Source organism: Mus caroli, unplaced genomic scaffold, assembly GCF_978045245.1.
Source record: "Mus caroli unplaced genomic scaffold, Mus_caroli_1 scaffold_10, whole genome shotgun sequence".
NCBI classification, from domain to species: Eukaryota; Metazoa; Chordata; class Mammalia; order Rodentia; family Muridae; genus Mus; species Mus caroli.
The window spans coordinates 45,489,178-45,505,117 of record NW_028227265.1 but is presented as its reverse complement, the minus strand read 5'-3'; the positions used below and the strand labels follow the sequence as shown (position 1 = coordinate 45,505,117).

At 49.9% G+C, this 15,940-nt stretch overlaps 1 protein-coding gene across 1 annotated transcript; it reads right to left on the bottom strand.

Annotated features, from left to right (window-relative positions):
• Positions 1-80: 80 nt before the first annotated feature.
• Dcaf15 (DDB1 and CUL4 associated factor 15) lies at positions 81-7,403 on the bottom strand. The gene is made up of 13 exons (XM_021169626.3): positions 7,214-7,403; positions 5,546-5,643; positions 5,336-5,471; positions 4,742-4,848; positions 4,510-4,649; positions 4,254-4,424; positions 1,752-2,186; positions 1,573-1,664; positions 1,366-1,494; positions 1,201-1,286; positions 937-1,041; positions 738-853; positions 81-528 (listed from the first exon to the last, which is right to left on the bottom strand). Exons 1-13 carry the CDS (start codon positions 7,343-7,345, stop codon positions 473-475), a joined length of 1,803 nt encoding a protein of 600 aa, XP_021025285.1. The 5' UTR covers positions 7,346-7,403; the 3' UTR covers positions 81-472.
• Between the last annotated feature and the right edge of the window lie 8,537 nt (positions 7,404-15,940).

Here is a 15,940-nt window from a genome sequence, read left to right as displayed (position 1 = left end):
TACTGATGACGAGAGCAGGGTTAGGTGGGGCGTGTGTGTGTGTAGTGGTGTACTGAGGACAGAACAGGACACCAGCCAGGTCAGAAATAAAGCATTTAGTACATGGAACAAGGCGAGGCCGCCACGGGGCTCCCCCCACCCCACCCCCCAGGTGAGGGAGGCTGGAACCACTGGCAGCCCTAGAGGGCTACACTTGCAGCCAAGGACAAGGGCCAGAGCGCAGGAAGCAGGACTGGGCTTCGCTGGGGCAGGCCAGGCCTAAGGGGCTCCTCTCTCTGCCTTTCCCAACTTAAATAGGCATAAATAAAGACACATCCAGACTCTCGGGCCACCAGAGGCTGCTGTGCCAGTCCCGTCCATCCTGCAACCTAACACTAGTGCCGGTTGTGGCCCTTGTAGGGCCAGCCCAGGAAGGCGGTCCTCTCCGGGCCCATGGAGGTAGTTGGAGTCAGGGTCCAGGGCAGTCCAGCCCTCACAGCACAATCCAAGTGTACCGCTCACTGTCTGCCAGAACCTTCAGTGAGCACCCTGCAGAAAGGACACGCAGAACCGTGAGCCACCTTGTCCACTCTTGTAGCCAACTTGTGGCCTAACTAGACCAGAAAGCCCCAGAGATTCCTCACCCGCTTCTCCAGCCATAGCTGGATGCCACTCAGATCCCAGGACACTCCTTACGTCCAGCATGCCCGGGATCCAGGGTAAGATCAGGTGTCCTGCCCGGCTAGGGCACTTCCTACCTTTGTGCAGTGCCTCGTTTGTCATCCTGTTCACATAGCGGCCACTGCTCTCTGGCACCAGCCATTTCATGACCATGTCCACACAACTCTTTCGGTAGGAGCTCCAGACACTGCCACTGGAGACCAGGTAAATGAGTGGAGAGGAACTTTCCTGACAACCACCAGGGTTCCCTGGCAAGTCACTCTTGCTTTGCCTCACCTGGTCTGTCCTTTGACTTCAGTTAGATCACCCACGCTGACTGTCTCAAAGATGCCTGTGTTGAGGTCCCAGGCCACCTTGAGACTGGTGTGATAGGTCTTGGGTCTGTGGTGGTGGGAGGACAAGAGGGTGGTGGGCTGGTGAGTCCCTTGCACTGGCTCTCACTGCCCCAGTGACAGCATGGGCTCTTCAGGCTCTGTTCACCCTGCACAGAAGAGTCTGTGTGGCCCCACATAAGGTTCTCCAAAGGACCCTACCACTCACCGAAGCTGGCCCTCTTCAGTGGGAGCTGGGAAGGCCAAGAGCAGCAGGCCAATGTTGATCAGGACCTGGTTGGTTTCTGGGCAGACCTGGGAGCAGGCAGTGACAGTTACAGACAGAGATCCTAGAGTGGGAACACTCCTGCCTCCTGCTGTGGCCCAGCCTCACCTCCAAGATGACTATGTCATAGTCACTGAAAGAGCAGAACTGGTGACCCCAGGTGGCATCATGGCGGATGACCTCATTGATGACATACTCGAAGTCCAGGGTAAGCTGCTCCACTGTCAGGTACTGGCCCTGGGGGCAGAGAGCTAGGGCTAGCACCAACCACCCCCAGATCCTGGGTCACCCATGGCTTGCATCATGGATACCCACCTGCATGTCTGTCCGCTCTCGCATGGGCCGTAAGTTGCGGCCACGGAGATCAGTCACCACAAAAGGCAGGGAGATCTTGTCATCCTCAAACTCTGGGGAGGCAGGCAGAAGGTAGGAGCAGGCCAGCGGTCCTCTTGGGACTGCCCCATCCCAGATCCTGTCCCAGGAAGGCAGCTCACCATCCTCAGGCTCTGTCCCTTCCCCAGACTGCAACACATAGTGCAACTTGGTGTAATTGATGTAGCCAGGCTCAGGGGCAGTGGTCTCTGCAGCAGGAGGGCTGTCCCTGGGTACCACTTCCCCACTTGGGGCTTGCGGCTCTAAAGATGGGCGGCAGCGGCTGCTTGAGGACCCCAAGCTAGAGGGCAGCCGAGTTTCCTCCAAGGGACTACCCTTGGCCTCTTTGGCCCTGCGGAAGATGTCAGCTACAAACTCCTTGGCCTTGGCAATGGCTGGTGAGGGCTCAGGGGCTCCAGAGGGCTGGGCTGGGACCACCTCAACACCAAGACTGGGGAAGGCTGGGGCTGCCTCAGGGCTCCAAGGTCCTGGAGAGCTGGGTGGGGCTGGGGGCAAAGCTGTGTGGTCATACAGGATTTGGCAGAAACTGCTGTCACCTGAAAAAAAAGCATGACAAGTGGGCTTTGTCACCACAGTTCAAAGCCTGGATTAGAAACCCACCTGAAGGAGCCCCCAAGAGCCATTCGTGTTCAAGTCAGGCTGAGCCCTTGGAAGGGCATGAGTTCAGAAAGCACATATAGTCTGAACAAAGACCAGACCTATGCAGACATGCATTCATTCAAGACTTTTAAAAAGTATGCTGGCAGTAGAACCCAGGGCCTTTCTCATGCCAGGCTGGTACTCAAACCTCATCTTTGAACATTTTTCACGCTACTCAGAAAGGACAGAGCAAATGAGATGCACAAAGCTTTGCCCTTTGAGTGCAGTCTGCAGTGAGAACAGGTAAGAGCTAACTGTAAGCTCCTAACCAGACCAGACCAGACCAGACCAGCACAAGCAGACAGGCCACATTACTGGAGGAAGTAAGAGTCAGCGGAGGAACCTAACAAGCCACCAAGGAGTGCCATACCCCTCCCTATAAGCAGCACTATGCCTCTCAGGCTTTTGTCCAAGGGACCATGATGGGACACTCATGAAAGAAGTAAGTTAAAACTGCTTGGCATAAACTTCTAGGATAAGCTGAACACTATGGTAGGGATAAAGCCAATGCAGGTCCCTCAGTCCTCTATGGGGCCTCGTATGCGAGGCTCATGGTCAGCAGGTGGCACAGCCTTAGTAACGCTTAGATATCTCTTCCATTGTGACACAGGTTGTCCAGGGAGGGCTGGGGAGAACTCAAGCTGAGTTCCTGTCCTTTGCTGGTCAGCTTGCTCACATGCACTTGACCCCACCTCTTCCTTCCCGGGCCCCAGGGCAGCTACTTTAATCGGAATAGTCTTGAGTTCTCCCCAATCAAAAAGTGTTATCAGTTATCCTAAAAGTAGTACACAGCTATAGCTCTCTTTTCTGTGTCTGTGTCCAGCTGTAACATGTATGTCATAGCCTTCTCTGCTGTTCCACAGGACACTGACCTAGTCCTCCTCTACCTCAGGAAGAGCACCAGGAGGCACCTGACTCTGCTCTGGACCTGAACCCAGCTGTGCACTCCAGGCTTCTACAGGGAGGGAGCAGTGGGGCAGAGCTATGGTCAGACTCACTCTCGTCCTGCAGACACTGGCATCATCTACTTTCTAACATGTCACTCTAGCAAGACAGAGAGAAATGGCTCAGCAGGTAAAGGTGCCTACCACTGGGTATTTGGACCTGACTTCAAAATTCCTGGAATCCTCATTATAGAAGAGAATGAATTCCTGAAATGCATATGAATACATGCATGCATGGACAAACGTACAAATGTTTAAGTAAAATAAAATAAAATGTAATTTAAAAAGTAAAAAGAAAAATATACCGTGAAAGGCAGGTATGGTGATATACACACCTTTAATTCCAGCACTCAGGAGGCAGAGGCCTGGGAGTTCTAGACTAGCTAGGGCTTCACAGACACTGTCTAACAAAGGAGATTCCAGGAAATTTGTCACTAGTATTCCCTGACACCAAGGATACAAGACTGCCGAGTATGTACTGACTATGCTCTAACGTTGTCTGGGTGACACTGATGGAGGGATCCCAGCCCTGCCCATGTCACACCATCAATAGAGGGATCCTGGCACTGCCCATGTCACACCATCAATAGAGGGATTCCGGCAGTGCCCATGTCACACCATCAATGGAGGGATCCCAGCACTGCCTATTGTCACACCATCAATGGAGGGATCCCAGAAGGGCCCACTGTCACACCATCAGTGGAGGGATCCCGGCTCAGCCCACTGTCACACTATCAACAGTACATAGACCAGGTCTTTCATCTTCACACACCAAAGATGCACTGCTTAAGACATGTCCCTGTCCTCGGAGCATATTAACTGTACTTCATCACATCACCCTCTTTTTTGTCATGCTGGGCAGGAAAACGGTCCTCCATGTGCTCAGTAACTGGACACTATGTGGAGCAGCCCTGGGTTGACTTCAAGTAGCTATAAGGCATTCACTGAACATTCGAGCTCAGCCTTTCTACCTCCCAGCTACATAACCACGAGAGATGTAACCTTTGAGCCAGGGCCTACCTGCTGAGTGGACAGAGACAGCGCAGGCCACCAGGGAGTAGCTGGTGTTGAGCAGCACCACCTGATCCTTCTTGAGTTGGAAGGCGGGTTGGAAGGTGGGGAAGGGGTACACCACCTGGTATTTGGTGTGCAGCATGAAGCCGTGCCTCAGGCACTGTGCGCTTGGGTCCCCTGCAGCAAGACACATTATAGCTCACTTCATGTCCTGGCAGTGGGCCGGCAGCCACGTCTCCCTCTAGGGCCCCTGGTGCCTCACCTGGGTGGGCACGACTGGCGTCCTGGCAGGCAGCACAGCGGCCCCGAGGTGGCACAGCCACAGTGCTGATATAGATGTCACGATGGTTCTCATCGCTCATCATCATCATGTTCATGAGCATCCCGTTGGCCGAGCGCGTGCTAGGGGTAGCACACCCTCAGCCTCAGGCCCATGAAGGGGCTGCGAGCCCACCCTGCCTGCCCCACGCCACCCTGCCTGCCCCTAGTCTCACTTGAAACCAAACACGATGACCTTGGAAGCGTCGCTAGGCCACTCACACACAGTCAGGTACAGGTCACTGTATATCTCCTCGTCCTGGAAGAGCCGCACCTGCCGGACCTAAGTGGCATGCTCCATCAGTGCGAGCCTAAGGAAGGGCTACACCTGAAGCACGCTAGCTAGAAAAGAGCTCCCATTGCAAGTGGTCCAGACAGGCCTGAGCCAGAGAGAGCCCTGCAAGCTGGAGGGAACCTGACTGAATATATTACCTCTATGCCCACGGGAACAGAAACTGAAGTAGCCCTACCAAGAGGCAGGGCTCAAGGAGGAATGCTAAAGCCACTGTGACAGCCTGTGTGAATCTAAGAAATCTGCCTGCATCCTGGCCCAGGCCAAGGCTATCAGATGGGCTATGTGTGATACCTAAGCCAAATGAAATTACCAGTTTGACCTAAAAAATCAGCAACTCTACAAGGGTCGCCCCACTGGTGCATCACTGCCATTTACACATAGGACACAGGCTGAATGATACAGGAGCAGCTGAGTCCCTGCTGGCTGAAGGGTCAGCCCAGTGCAGGGCCTGCTGAAAGAGAAGGCCTAGTCCTACCAGCTTGAGCTTGCTGTGGACGTTGAACTCCCACCAGTAGAGGTGATATATGTAGAAGGAGAAGTCGTCGTCCCCACTGCTGCTGGTGTAGGAGAGGACATAGCGGCCACACTTGGAAAATCCCAGGAAGATATGGCTGTGGGCAGAATGGGCAGATGAGGACACGCCCACAGCCCAACCTGCCACCACCCAGCCTAGTTTCAGCCTCACCCTGCATAGAGAAAATCCTCATCTACGATGTTCTTGAGGGACACGCAGACCCTGGGGGGCAGCTTCCGGAAAAGACGAGGTGAGAGCTGCCCACTGATCTGGGGAAGAGACAGCCAGGGCTCTTTAGCCAAGCGGCCTCCCAGCCTCCTTCCCAGAGGCAGAGCCTTCCCCAGGCCCACTGCTGGGGCAGATGGAGACACCAAAGCCGAGTGACCTTACAAAGCACCCCACCCCCACCAAGGACCCAGGTTACATCCCAGCCGTAGCCCCGTTTGGATTCAGAGTCCTCCCAGCCCTAGCCCTACGTCTCTCTGTGGAAGGATCCCTCACTGGGACAACAGACTCCTTCCTGAAAACTGACGCATGAGACTAGGATGTGGGGCCATGCATTTATCTGCCTGCTCCCAATTAGCCCACAAGGGGACCCATCTCTCTCTTGATAATGTAGTTACTGTGCAGACTACAACCCACAGTAGAGACGAGGACAGCTTGCAGGAGTGTCTATGTCCTCTCACTGCGTGGCTCCTGGGGAATCACACACATTATTAGGTTTGGTGGCAAGAGCCTATACCTATAGAGCCTCCGAACCAAAAGCTCCCAGTATTCCCAATACTCCAATCCATTATTAAGAAAACCCCTTTCTTAATTAACTGCTACCTGCCAACCAACTGTCACACCCTAAAACATCACCAAGGAAGGATCTGAGGAAACAGGCATAAAGCTGACCACTGGGGAGCTATTCTGGCCCGCCTTCAAAAGATAGCCATCTAGTGGGAAAGAAGGCCTGGCACCTTGCCCCCAGCTCATCTCGACTCATGAAGGGAATGGCTTTGTCAGACAAGCCTTCCTGAGAGGATATAACCCTTGCCCAGGGAGTGTCTAGGCTAAGGGCAGAGCCACAGCCTTGCTTAGGGAGCACCAGGAAAAAGCACGGTTTGCCCTCACCCAGTTCCCAACTTCCTGTGCACATAGACAATCTTGCTCCACAGCTGCCCACCTAACATTATTCACATTCCTGTCCTTCCAGGTGTCCTCTGACAAGGGAGACAGAGCCCTAAGTGGCTTCCACTTTGAGAAGACCTGGCCCTACTCTGGAAACATTCCTCCATTCAATGAGTGAGGCAGACCTAGGTACAAGAACTAGTTATAGAGATGGTCAGAGCTTGGACAGTCAGGGAGCATCCAACAGAGGTTGCCCATTGTCGGTAGCAGGAGCTCTTCAGGGGTTTGGGGGAGAAGCTCCAACAGGGGCTGTGCTTTGAAAAATCGGTCTAAACCAAGGTCTCCCCTTCCTCCAGATTCATCGGACAGCTTCTACAGTAACCCGCCCATCAGCCTCCATCCCCGGTCTTTCCTCCATGATTCTCCCCGGCCTCCACCACCCCAGCCCCTTCCTTCTTGACTGATCTCGACTAGCAGCCTTCATTCAAGGCCCCCTGCAGGTGACCGGCCTCACTGGCTCCACACAAGTCACCAACCTTCGCCAGCCCAGCCCGCGCCTCAGCACCAGCCTCCACACCGCCAAACCCATCCCCATCCCCACCGCCCGGCCCGCCCAGCCCCCTCCCGGCCCCGCCCCCCACCTCGCCGCGCCGCCCTCCCTCCGCCGCCTCCCGCGTCCCCTCCTCCTCACAACCGGGCGCGCTCGCCTCAGACGCCAGGCCTCACCTTGACTCGCTCCAGCTGCTTGAGAACGTGTTCCCGCCGCCGCCCCACCGCCCGCTTCCCCCCGGTCCCCCCAGGGCCTCCGCCGGCGCTCCCGGCCCCGCTGTTCCGCTCCGATTTCGAGCTGGGCGCCATTTTCACCCCCTCCCTCCACTTCCGGAGCAACCGGTCCCTTAGCCCCGCCCCAGGCACTTTCTGATTGGCCTTTTCTCATTACTGCGGCCGGCCGGTTGGGTGACAGCCGGCATTCCTTGTCTCTTCCCGCTACGCTTGTCCATCAAAGCTATCTCGGTTTTTGGTTGGTAAAGATGGTAACAGCTCCCGCCTTATTCCCGCCCTTCATTAAAGATAAACCACTCAGAAACCACTCTGGCGCTCCTCGGCCAAAAAAATTCAACTGAATAGGCGAAGATTTCTGTCAGGCTTGACATTGTCACGCCCCTGAGTGGGTTTCCGTGGAGACCACTGGCCGTCGGGGCGGGGATATGGGAACCTGTGGTCCACAAGGGCCAGAATCTCCAGCCCTGGCTCTGGCTCAGGCTGGGAGGGCCGAGGCCTGAGGAGCATCCCTGGGCAGCTAGGGAGGAAACCAGGAAAAGGCGGTGGGGAAAAAAATGGCTCGTTTTAAAACATCTTCCAGGCCGGGCGTGGTGGCTCACGCCTTTCTAGCACTCACGAGGCAGAGGCAAGTGGATCTCTTTGAGTTTGAGGCCAGCCTGAGTGAGTTCTAGGACAGCCAGGGCTACACAGAGAGACACAGAAAAACAAACAAAGAAACAATTCCAAGCACCTTCCGGACGACGATGACGATGATAGCATCAGTCAGATATCATGCTGTTTTAAAAAATTTTTCATGGGTCAGGCGTGGTTCTGAGTTTGCACCTCCTGTGGAAGGCCTGTTAAGCCTATCATACTAATATCATAATGGTAATAAATATTACTGGACATGTCAGCTTCATGCACCAGTTTTGCCTACATTCACTCAATCTCTGCAACGGTCCTTTATTTTACACGTGGAACAGGCATAAAGTGAGCTCTCCTCAAGACATGGCACTTGTGTACCCAGACTGCTGGCTGCTCTTTTTACAGCCACATTCGGTTTATTGAGAACCCAGCTAACAGGACAGGTCATAAACAAGGAAATGAGTACCTGTCCTTGAATTCCAGGTCTGGGTAGAAAGGCAGTTGGATGCAAAGCAGCCTTGTGAAGGGGGGCGGGGGGGGGGGAGGAATATCCAGCAAAGACAAAGGTTTCTGGAGAGGTTCAAGACTAACCTGCCATGATGTATGGATTAGTGATGGGGACACTGCTGAGAGACTTACTAGGTGATCTCATCTTTATGCAAAGACTGGAGGGCTCACTAGCGTCCCCCCCGCCCCCCCGCCCTGAGCATGAGGAGAAAATATGACCCTGCATGTGCAGACCCAGCCTTAGCTGAATCATAGACTAGTGGACCCAGAGCAGGAGTAACTGGAGGAAGGAAAAGGAAGAGCAAGGAGGCAGTGTGTGTGTGTGTGTGTGCGTGTGTTCACAGTGTGCAGATGAAATGAGATTTTGCCCATGAAAGTGTATGAAAAGACAAGAGGTCAAAAATGGTCGTATCATTCTCCACCTTAATTTAGGGATGAGTTTTTTGGTTGGTTGGTTGGTTGGTTTTGGTTTTGGTTTCTTAGGGCCTCACTGTATAGCCTTGGCTGACCTGGAGCTTGCTATGTAGACCAGGCTGGCCTCAAACTCAGAGGAAACCACTGCCTCCTGAGTCTTTCACTGAGCCTGGAGTTTGTGATTTCTGTTAAGAAGCAAGATCCACCCAAGGCTGCTGTAGTGGGGAAGGAAACTTTAAGGAGAAACCTGTTTTACTGCCCCTCCTCATCTTCAGAACTTCTACTACAGACACTCCTTCCTCTAGGAGGCGGGGCTTACTTGCTCCCTGGTATGGGCACTTAAATTAGTGTCTTTATAGAATGAGGGGAGCTGGGCATGCGTGGTGCTGCCTACCTTTAATTCCAGTACTAGGGAGGGGCAGATGGTCTGTGAGTTCTAGGCCAGCCTGGTCTATAGAGAGAGTCCCAGGGCTACATAGTGAGACTGTATCAATCAATCCGTCGATCAATAGCAAACAAAACAGAAAGTAAACAGAGGGCAGTAGAAATGACCTGGCAGATAGCTCCTTAACCAAAAAGCAAAGTATGACTGTGGACCATGTTGCTCTCATGACACATAATAGGTCTGAGGAAAACCACCATTTTGGTTTTTTTTCTTTCCTTTTAGTTTCTATGTTACTGTTGGTGTGTGTGTGTGCAAGGACATTATGGCATGCTTCTGGAAGTCAGCAGCATTCATGAGTGAGTCTCTCCTGTCTTGGATTCCTAGGTCTTTTATTTTGTTTGTTTATTTTATTTTACTTTTATTTTTGAAACAGGTTCTCTCTACATAGCTCCGGCTGTCCTGGAATTTACCATGTAGACCAGGCTGGCCTCAAACTCAAAGATCTGCCTGCCTCTGCCTCCTGAGTGCTGGGAGTAAAAATGCTCACCACCACGCCCAGCCAACCGCGCCCAGCCAACTCCTAGAATTGTGTTCTCTTGTTGGGCTTGTATGACAAGTGCCCCCTAGCTTGCTTTTATTTATTTATTTATTTATTTATTTAGAAGATCTTACTATGTAGCCTTACTGCTCTGGAAATTTCTATGTAGACCAGGTTGACTTGAACTTACAGAGATCCACTGGCTCCTGTCTCCCAAGTGCTAGGATTAAAGCTAACCACCACCATATCCAGGCCCCTTCTTTAACTTAATTTAATTTTTCTTAGAAAGGGTCTTGCTAGCCGGGCGTTGGTGGCGCATGCCTTTAATCCCAGCACTCGGGAGGCAGAGGCAGGCGGATTTCTGAGTTCGAGGCCAGCCTGGTCTACAGAGTGAGTTCCAGGACAGCCAGGGCTACACAGAGAAACCCTGTCTCGAAAAACCAAAAAAAAAAAAAAAAAAAGAAAGGGTCTTGCTGTGTAAGGCTGGCCTTCAACTCTGGATCCTCCTGCCTTGGCCGCTCCAATGCTAGAATGACAGAAACAAGCTACTACACATGGTTTCTAAGAATAATGTACCCTCTGATATTATCCCTAAATTTTATAATCTAACCCTGAGAACACACCAAATATTTGTCCCTTATTCAAGGACATTCTATATAAGACAATAGATGAAAAATGAACAGAGGCTAGATATGGTGGCACAGGCCTGGAATCCCAGCACTTAAGAGGAACTGGGGAGATGTCTCAGTGCTTAAGAGTGTTTACTGTTTCTATGAAGGTCCTAAGTTCAATTCCCAGTATCTACTGCCTGTAACTTCAGCTGGAGGTCGAAGGGGTTGGGGGGAATCTAGTGCCCTCTTCTGGCCTCTGTGGACACCTGCACTCACAAGCACACACACACACACACACACATACACAGAGAGAGAGAGAGAGAGAGAGAGAGAGAGGTAATTAAAAATAACTCAGTGTTTTTATCTTAAAAAAGAAACCAGGGACAATGGTAGCACAACTTCATCCTAGCACTCAGGAGGCAGAGGCAGGCGAATCTCTGAGTTTGAGGCCGGCCTGGTCTACAGATGGAGTTCCAGAACAGCCAGGGCTACACAGACTCTGTCTCAAAAGAAGAAGAGGAGGATACAGAGGAGGAAGAGGAGAAGGAAGAGGAGGAGGAGGAGGAGGAGAAACAAACAAACAAACAAACAACATTAAAAACACAAACCGGGCTGGTGAGATGGCTTAACGGGTAAGAGCACCTGACTGCTCTTCTGAAGGTCCTGAGTTCAAGTCCCAGCAACCATATGGTGGCTCACAACCATCCGTAAGATCTGACTCCCTCTTCTGGTGTGTCTGAAGACAGCTGCAATGTACTTACATATAATAAATAAATAAATTTTTTTAAAAAGTCCCTGTTTAAAAACATAAAAACAAACAAACAAACAAACAAACAAACAAACAAAAACCATGCTGGGTGGTGGCCTTTAATCCCAGCACTTGGGAGGCAGAGGCAGGCGGATTTCTGAGTTTGAGGCCAGCCTGGTCTACAAAGTGAGTTCCAGGACAGCCAGGACTACACAGAGAAACCCTGTCTCAAAAACCAAAATAAAAAAACCCAAACCATGTCTGGGGTGATAGCTCAATCAGGAGAGTGCTTACCTTGGGAAAATGAAACCTGAGATTGCATCCTCAGAACCCATGTTCAGAGACTGCTGGAGTGGTTTACACTCCCAACACTGGATAGGGAAAGACCAACCTGTTCAACATACCCAAACCCCATCTCAAAGTGGAGGTAAGCTTAGTGAGTGAAGGTGCCTGCTGTCAGTCATGATGACCTGAGTTTAATCTCCAAATCACACCCAGTAGAATGAATGAACTGATTCTGAGAAATTGTCTTCTGGTCTCTGTATGAGCTCTGTACATGCTTCATCTTAGGAAATGTGTGCCCATACACATATGTATTAGGGATTGGTTCTAAAGCTGTCTCAATTCAATTCAGCTCCCAAAGGCCAGAGGGCTCTGGTGGGCGACGGAGTATGACCCACGGGGAGCACAAAGCAGTTGTAGCTCATTACCGCTACACATATGTATATATATGTGTGTGTATATATATATATATATATATACAGAGAGAGAGAGAGAGGTAATTAAAAATAACTCAGTGTTTTTATCTTAAAAAAGAAACCAAGTGGGACAATGGTAGCACAACTTTATATATATATATATATATATATATATATATATATATATATAATAAAAATTTAAAACCTAATAAAAAATATGAACATCAAACTTCCAGGGTATCAAGGATATGAAACTGAATAAAACTATGGCCGGGCGTGGTGGCGCATGCCTTTAATCCCAGCACTCGGGAGGCAGAGGCAGGCAGATTTCTGAGTTCGAGGCCAGCCTGGTCTACAAAGTGAGATCCAGGACAGCCAGGGCTACACAGAGAAACCCTGTCTCGGAAAACCAAACCAACCAAACAAACAATGTAGACTGTCACCAAGCAAACAGGACCCTGTTCTGGATGGGATCCTGGGCCAGAGAAAGGACATCAGAGAGAAAACTTGTGAAAATGAAGCACAATCCACAGTCTGTGACTTGGTGAATTGTAGTACCATGGGTCGCATGATTTCCTGGAAGCAGTAAAGCTCCATGGTTGTACAAGTTGCAGATAGTGGAAGCTGGGTGACTGTGCAGACCTGGCATGATATAACGGCACCCAGCTTGAGTTATAACCACCGTATCTGCTGGAAGGGAATGCTTGAAGGTCTTTTCTACATAGCTCCCCAGCAAACCACATTATACAGCTATTAACAATGTGTGAGTCCTAGCTTCAGGGATGAGCCTAGGTCTTTTATTTTAGCTTAAAATTACCACCTGCATTCCATCTGGAAGGAAGTCACTTTCCCCTGATCCATTGATACATCCATCTTTCTAACCCAAATGGTAGGGGTCTACAGGAGACAAAGATGTCTCTGTGTCCCAGACATGCACTAGAAGAATCTGTAAGGTTAAGCGCACAGGGTTATTTCTTCAAGGAAAGGAATGGAAAACCTGTTTCCTACCCAGAAGGCTGGAGATGTGCTTTCTAGCCTGGTGACCTGTGCACATTCTCTATGGCCAGAGACCCTCCAGTGCTGGACCCTCTTCCAGACCCTTCTTGTAAACACATTTTTTGTTCAGTCAACCTATAGAACCTATCTTATGGAAGTTTTACAAGGAATTTTGATGTAGTGATGACTGATCTGTATTCGGTTTACTTTGTTCCTCAAAGATATTTACTTTGTTGTACATTAGGGATTGAGTTAATTATCACAAGAATAGTTTTCACCAAATGGTGCTGGGTCCAGTTAGTCCTGTAGGTTTAGTTGTTTTGGTTTGGGGTTTTTGAGGGTGAATTTCTGATTCTTTGTTTCTACTTCCAAGTGCTGGGATTATAGGCACTGGCCTCTGTGAACTGCTTGATGTCTTTCTTTGTTTTGAGATAGCCTTATATATCTCAAGCTGATCTCCAACTCACTGTGAAACCAAGGCTGGCCTTGAACTTCTGATCCTCCTGTCTCCAATTCCAAAGTGTCTAGACTGCAACCACACCCAGCTTCCAACTGATCTTGCTGCTGCCAGAACCAACAAGTCAGGCAGGCTCCCCACAAACTGAGGTGCTCAATAGTCTGACTCACATTGGTCTCTGGGCCCTTGGTCTCTGCATACTAACAGTGAGCTGCCAGGAACAGTGACAGGTTTATAACAACTCTTTCCAGTGGCTTAGTGGATAAGAGAGCTTGTTGCAAAGGCATGGGGACCTGGCTTGATTCCTCAGCACCCATGTAAAATCTAGGAATGGCTGTGCATGCCTATAACATCAGTATTGGGGCACAATGACATGCAGATCCTGGGAGTCCACTGGACTGTCTAGTTTTTGGTTCAGTGAAAGACTGTGTCTCAGATAATAAGGAAGTGTACTATGGGGAATGACACCCAGCATCCTCCTGTATGTGTTAGGCCTGTTTCTTCCCATGCTCTCAGCCCCATGCTCTCAGAAAGAAGACTCAAACTCAAAATATATTTGCAAATACCTTGGCCATATAGCTAGGCTCTTCTCTGACTAGATCATAGTTTAGATAACCCAATTGTTTTCACCTACATTCGTCCACATGGCTGGTTACCTGTGCTCAGGTACCATGTGGCAGTCTCTTCACATCTTCCCTGGGCAGATCTTCCCACACTTAGATCTATCCCAGAATTCTCTCTGTCTCCTAGATGTTTCACCTTCTATTTCCTGCCTAGGTCATAGGCCATAGGCCATAGGCCATAGGCCACAGACTTTTTAATTGACAGGTGATGAATTGATACAATACACAAGATATTCTCTCTACATCATCCACTTGTGAACACATCCATATAACACACACACAGCACAGACATAGACACAGACACACAGACACACACACACAGAGAGAGAGAGAGAGAGAGAGAGAGAGAGAGAGAGAGAGAGAGAGATCTACCTCTCTTTCTTTCTTTTTTTTGGGTTTTTTTGTTTTGTTTTGTTTGGTTTGGTTTGGTTTGGTTTTTTGAGACAGGGTTTCTCTGTGTAGTCGTGGCTGTCCTGGAACTCACTCTGTAGCCCAGGCTGGCCTCGAACTCAGAAGTCCGCCTGCCTCTGTCTCCCGAGTGCTGGGATTAAAGGCGTGCGCCACCACGCCCGGCTCTACCTCTAAGTCTTTCTTGAGACTGGAACTCACAGTGATCAGCCTTCCAAGTTCTGGGACTACAGCTGATACCCACCCCCCCACACACACAATATTCAGCACAAGAATGCCCCTCTACATCTTTGCAAATTTTAGATAAAAATAAACTGGTTTCCAAATAAAAACTTGAGGATTGTTGGGCATGGTGGTGCTTGCCTTTAATCCTAGCATTCAGGAGGTAGAGACAGGAAGAGCTCTGTGAGTTTGAGGCTAGCCTGGTGTACATAGTGAGTTCAAGGACAGCCAGGACTACATAGAGAAACCCTGTCTCAAAGAAAGAAAGAGAGAAAGGAAGAAAGGAAGAAAGGAAGGAAGGAAGGAAGGAAGGAAGGAAGGAAGAAAGAAAGAAAGAAAGAAAGAAAGAAAGAAAGAAAGAAAGAAAGAAAGAAAGAAAGAGAAAGAAAGAACTCCTACAAATTTCCCTCCAAGCTTCACAAGCCACTGTGGCACACACATGTACACACACACTATATTGCACACAGATATATATGTAATAAAAGAAAAACAGTCCAGAAATTGGCTTAGCTGGCAGTTCTGGCATCCAAAGGTTTCTGGCTATGGCTTTTGTATAAACAAGTTTACTAAGTTAGTGTGAAATAATAAATAAATGGTGTTAGTCTGATAATAGATGCACAGATGATAGGTAGGTAAGTAGATGGATGGATGGATGGATGGATGGATGGATGGATGGAGAGATGCATGGATGGTTTGGTGGGTGGAGGGATGGGTGGATGGATGTTGTGTGGGAATCTTTCTGGAACAAGCATGTGACACCAGTGAGAGTGGAAGAGAAAAGATGCCACTGGTGGACCAAAGCCAGGATCATCTCTGAAAGGCCTCATCTTGGGTCCAATTGGCAATCTCAATTTATTCTCTAAAACCACAAGTTGGAGCAAGCAAGCAAGCAAGCCTTTACAGACTTAAACATGGCAGTCAGCTTTTTGTCTTTTTGTTTTGGGAGCATTTGTTATATGCTTTTATATAAGCTTTTAAAATGTGAACTTTGGAGGCAGGTGGCTAAGGATGAGGGTCCATCATCCCAGCTGTTTCTCAGGTCATTCTGTTTTAGATAGCAGTTACATCGTGCTGGGAAGGGAGTGAGGGGTTCGAACAGGGCTCTACAGAAATTGAATGGCACATTTGACCTTACACTAATTCAGAGGGGTGAATGGGGTTTCCCCTCAAGCTTTCTCTCCACGGCTGAGCTTGCAGTACCTTTTCCCCCGGGACACTTTTATAGACTGGCCACTGCTGGAAATGGCTCACCTTCCAACCTATCTCAAGGACACGGTGTTTCCACTCTTGAACTGTCTTGGTGTTCTCTCCCTGAAGGCACAGAGTTGGAGGAGAGGGCAGCCCATCTCCAGACAAGAGGCCTTTGAGGGTGCTTAACATAGAAATGTTTGGGTCTGAGTTAGGAATGGCAGCCTGGAGAACAGAGGCACTGTCTCTGC

Bases quoted from the DNA above. Each gene is read 5' to 3' on its own strand.
- Dcaf15 (XM_021169626.3), bottom strand. From the start codon at position 7,345: ATGGCGCCCAGCTCGAAATCGGAGCGGAACAGCGGGGCCGGGAGCGCC. The intron at 5,644-7,213 runs GTGAGGCCTGGC...TCTCTTCCCCAG, and splicing joins AGCAGCTGGAGCGAGTCAAG to ATCAGTGGGCAGCTCTCACC. The intron at 5,472-5,545 runs GTGAGGCTGAAA...TTCTGCCCACAG, and splicing joins GAGGATTTTCTCTATGCAGG to CCATATCTTCCTGGGATTTT.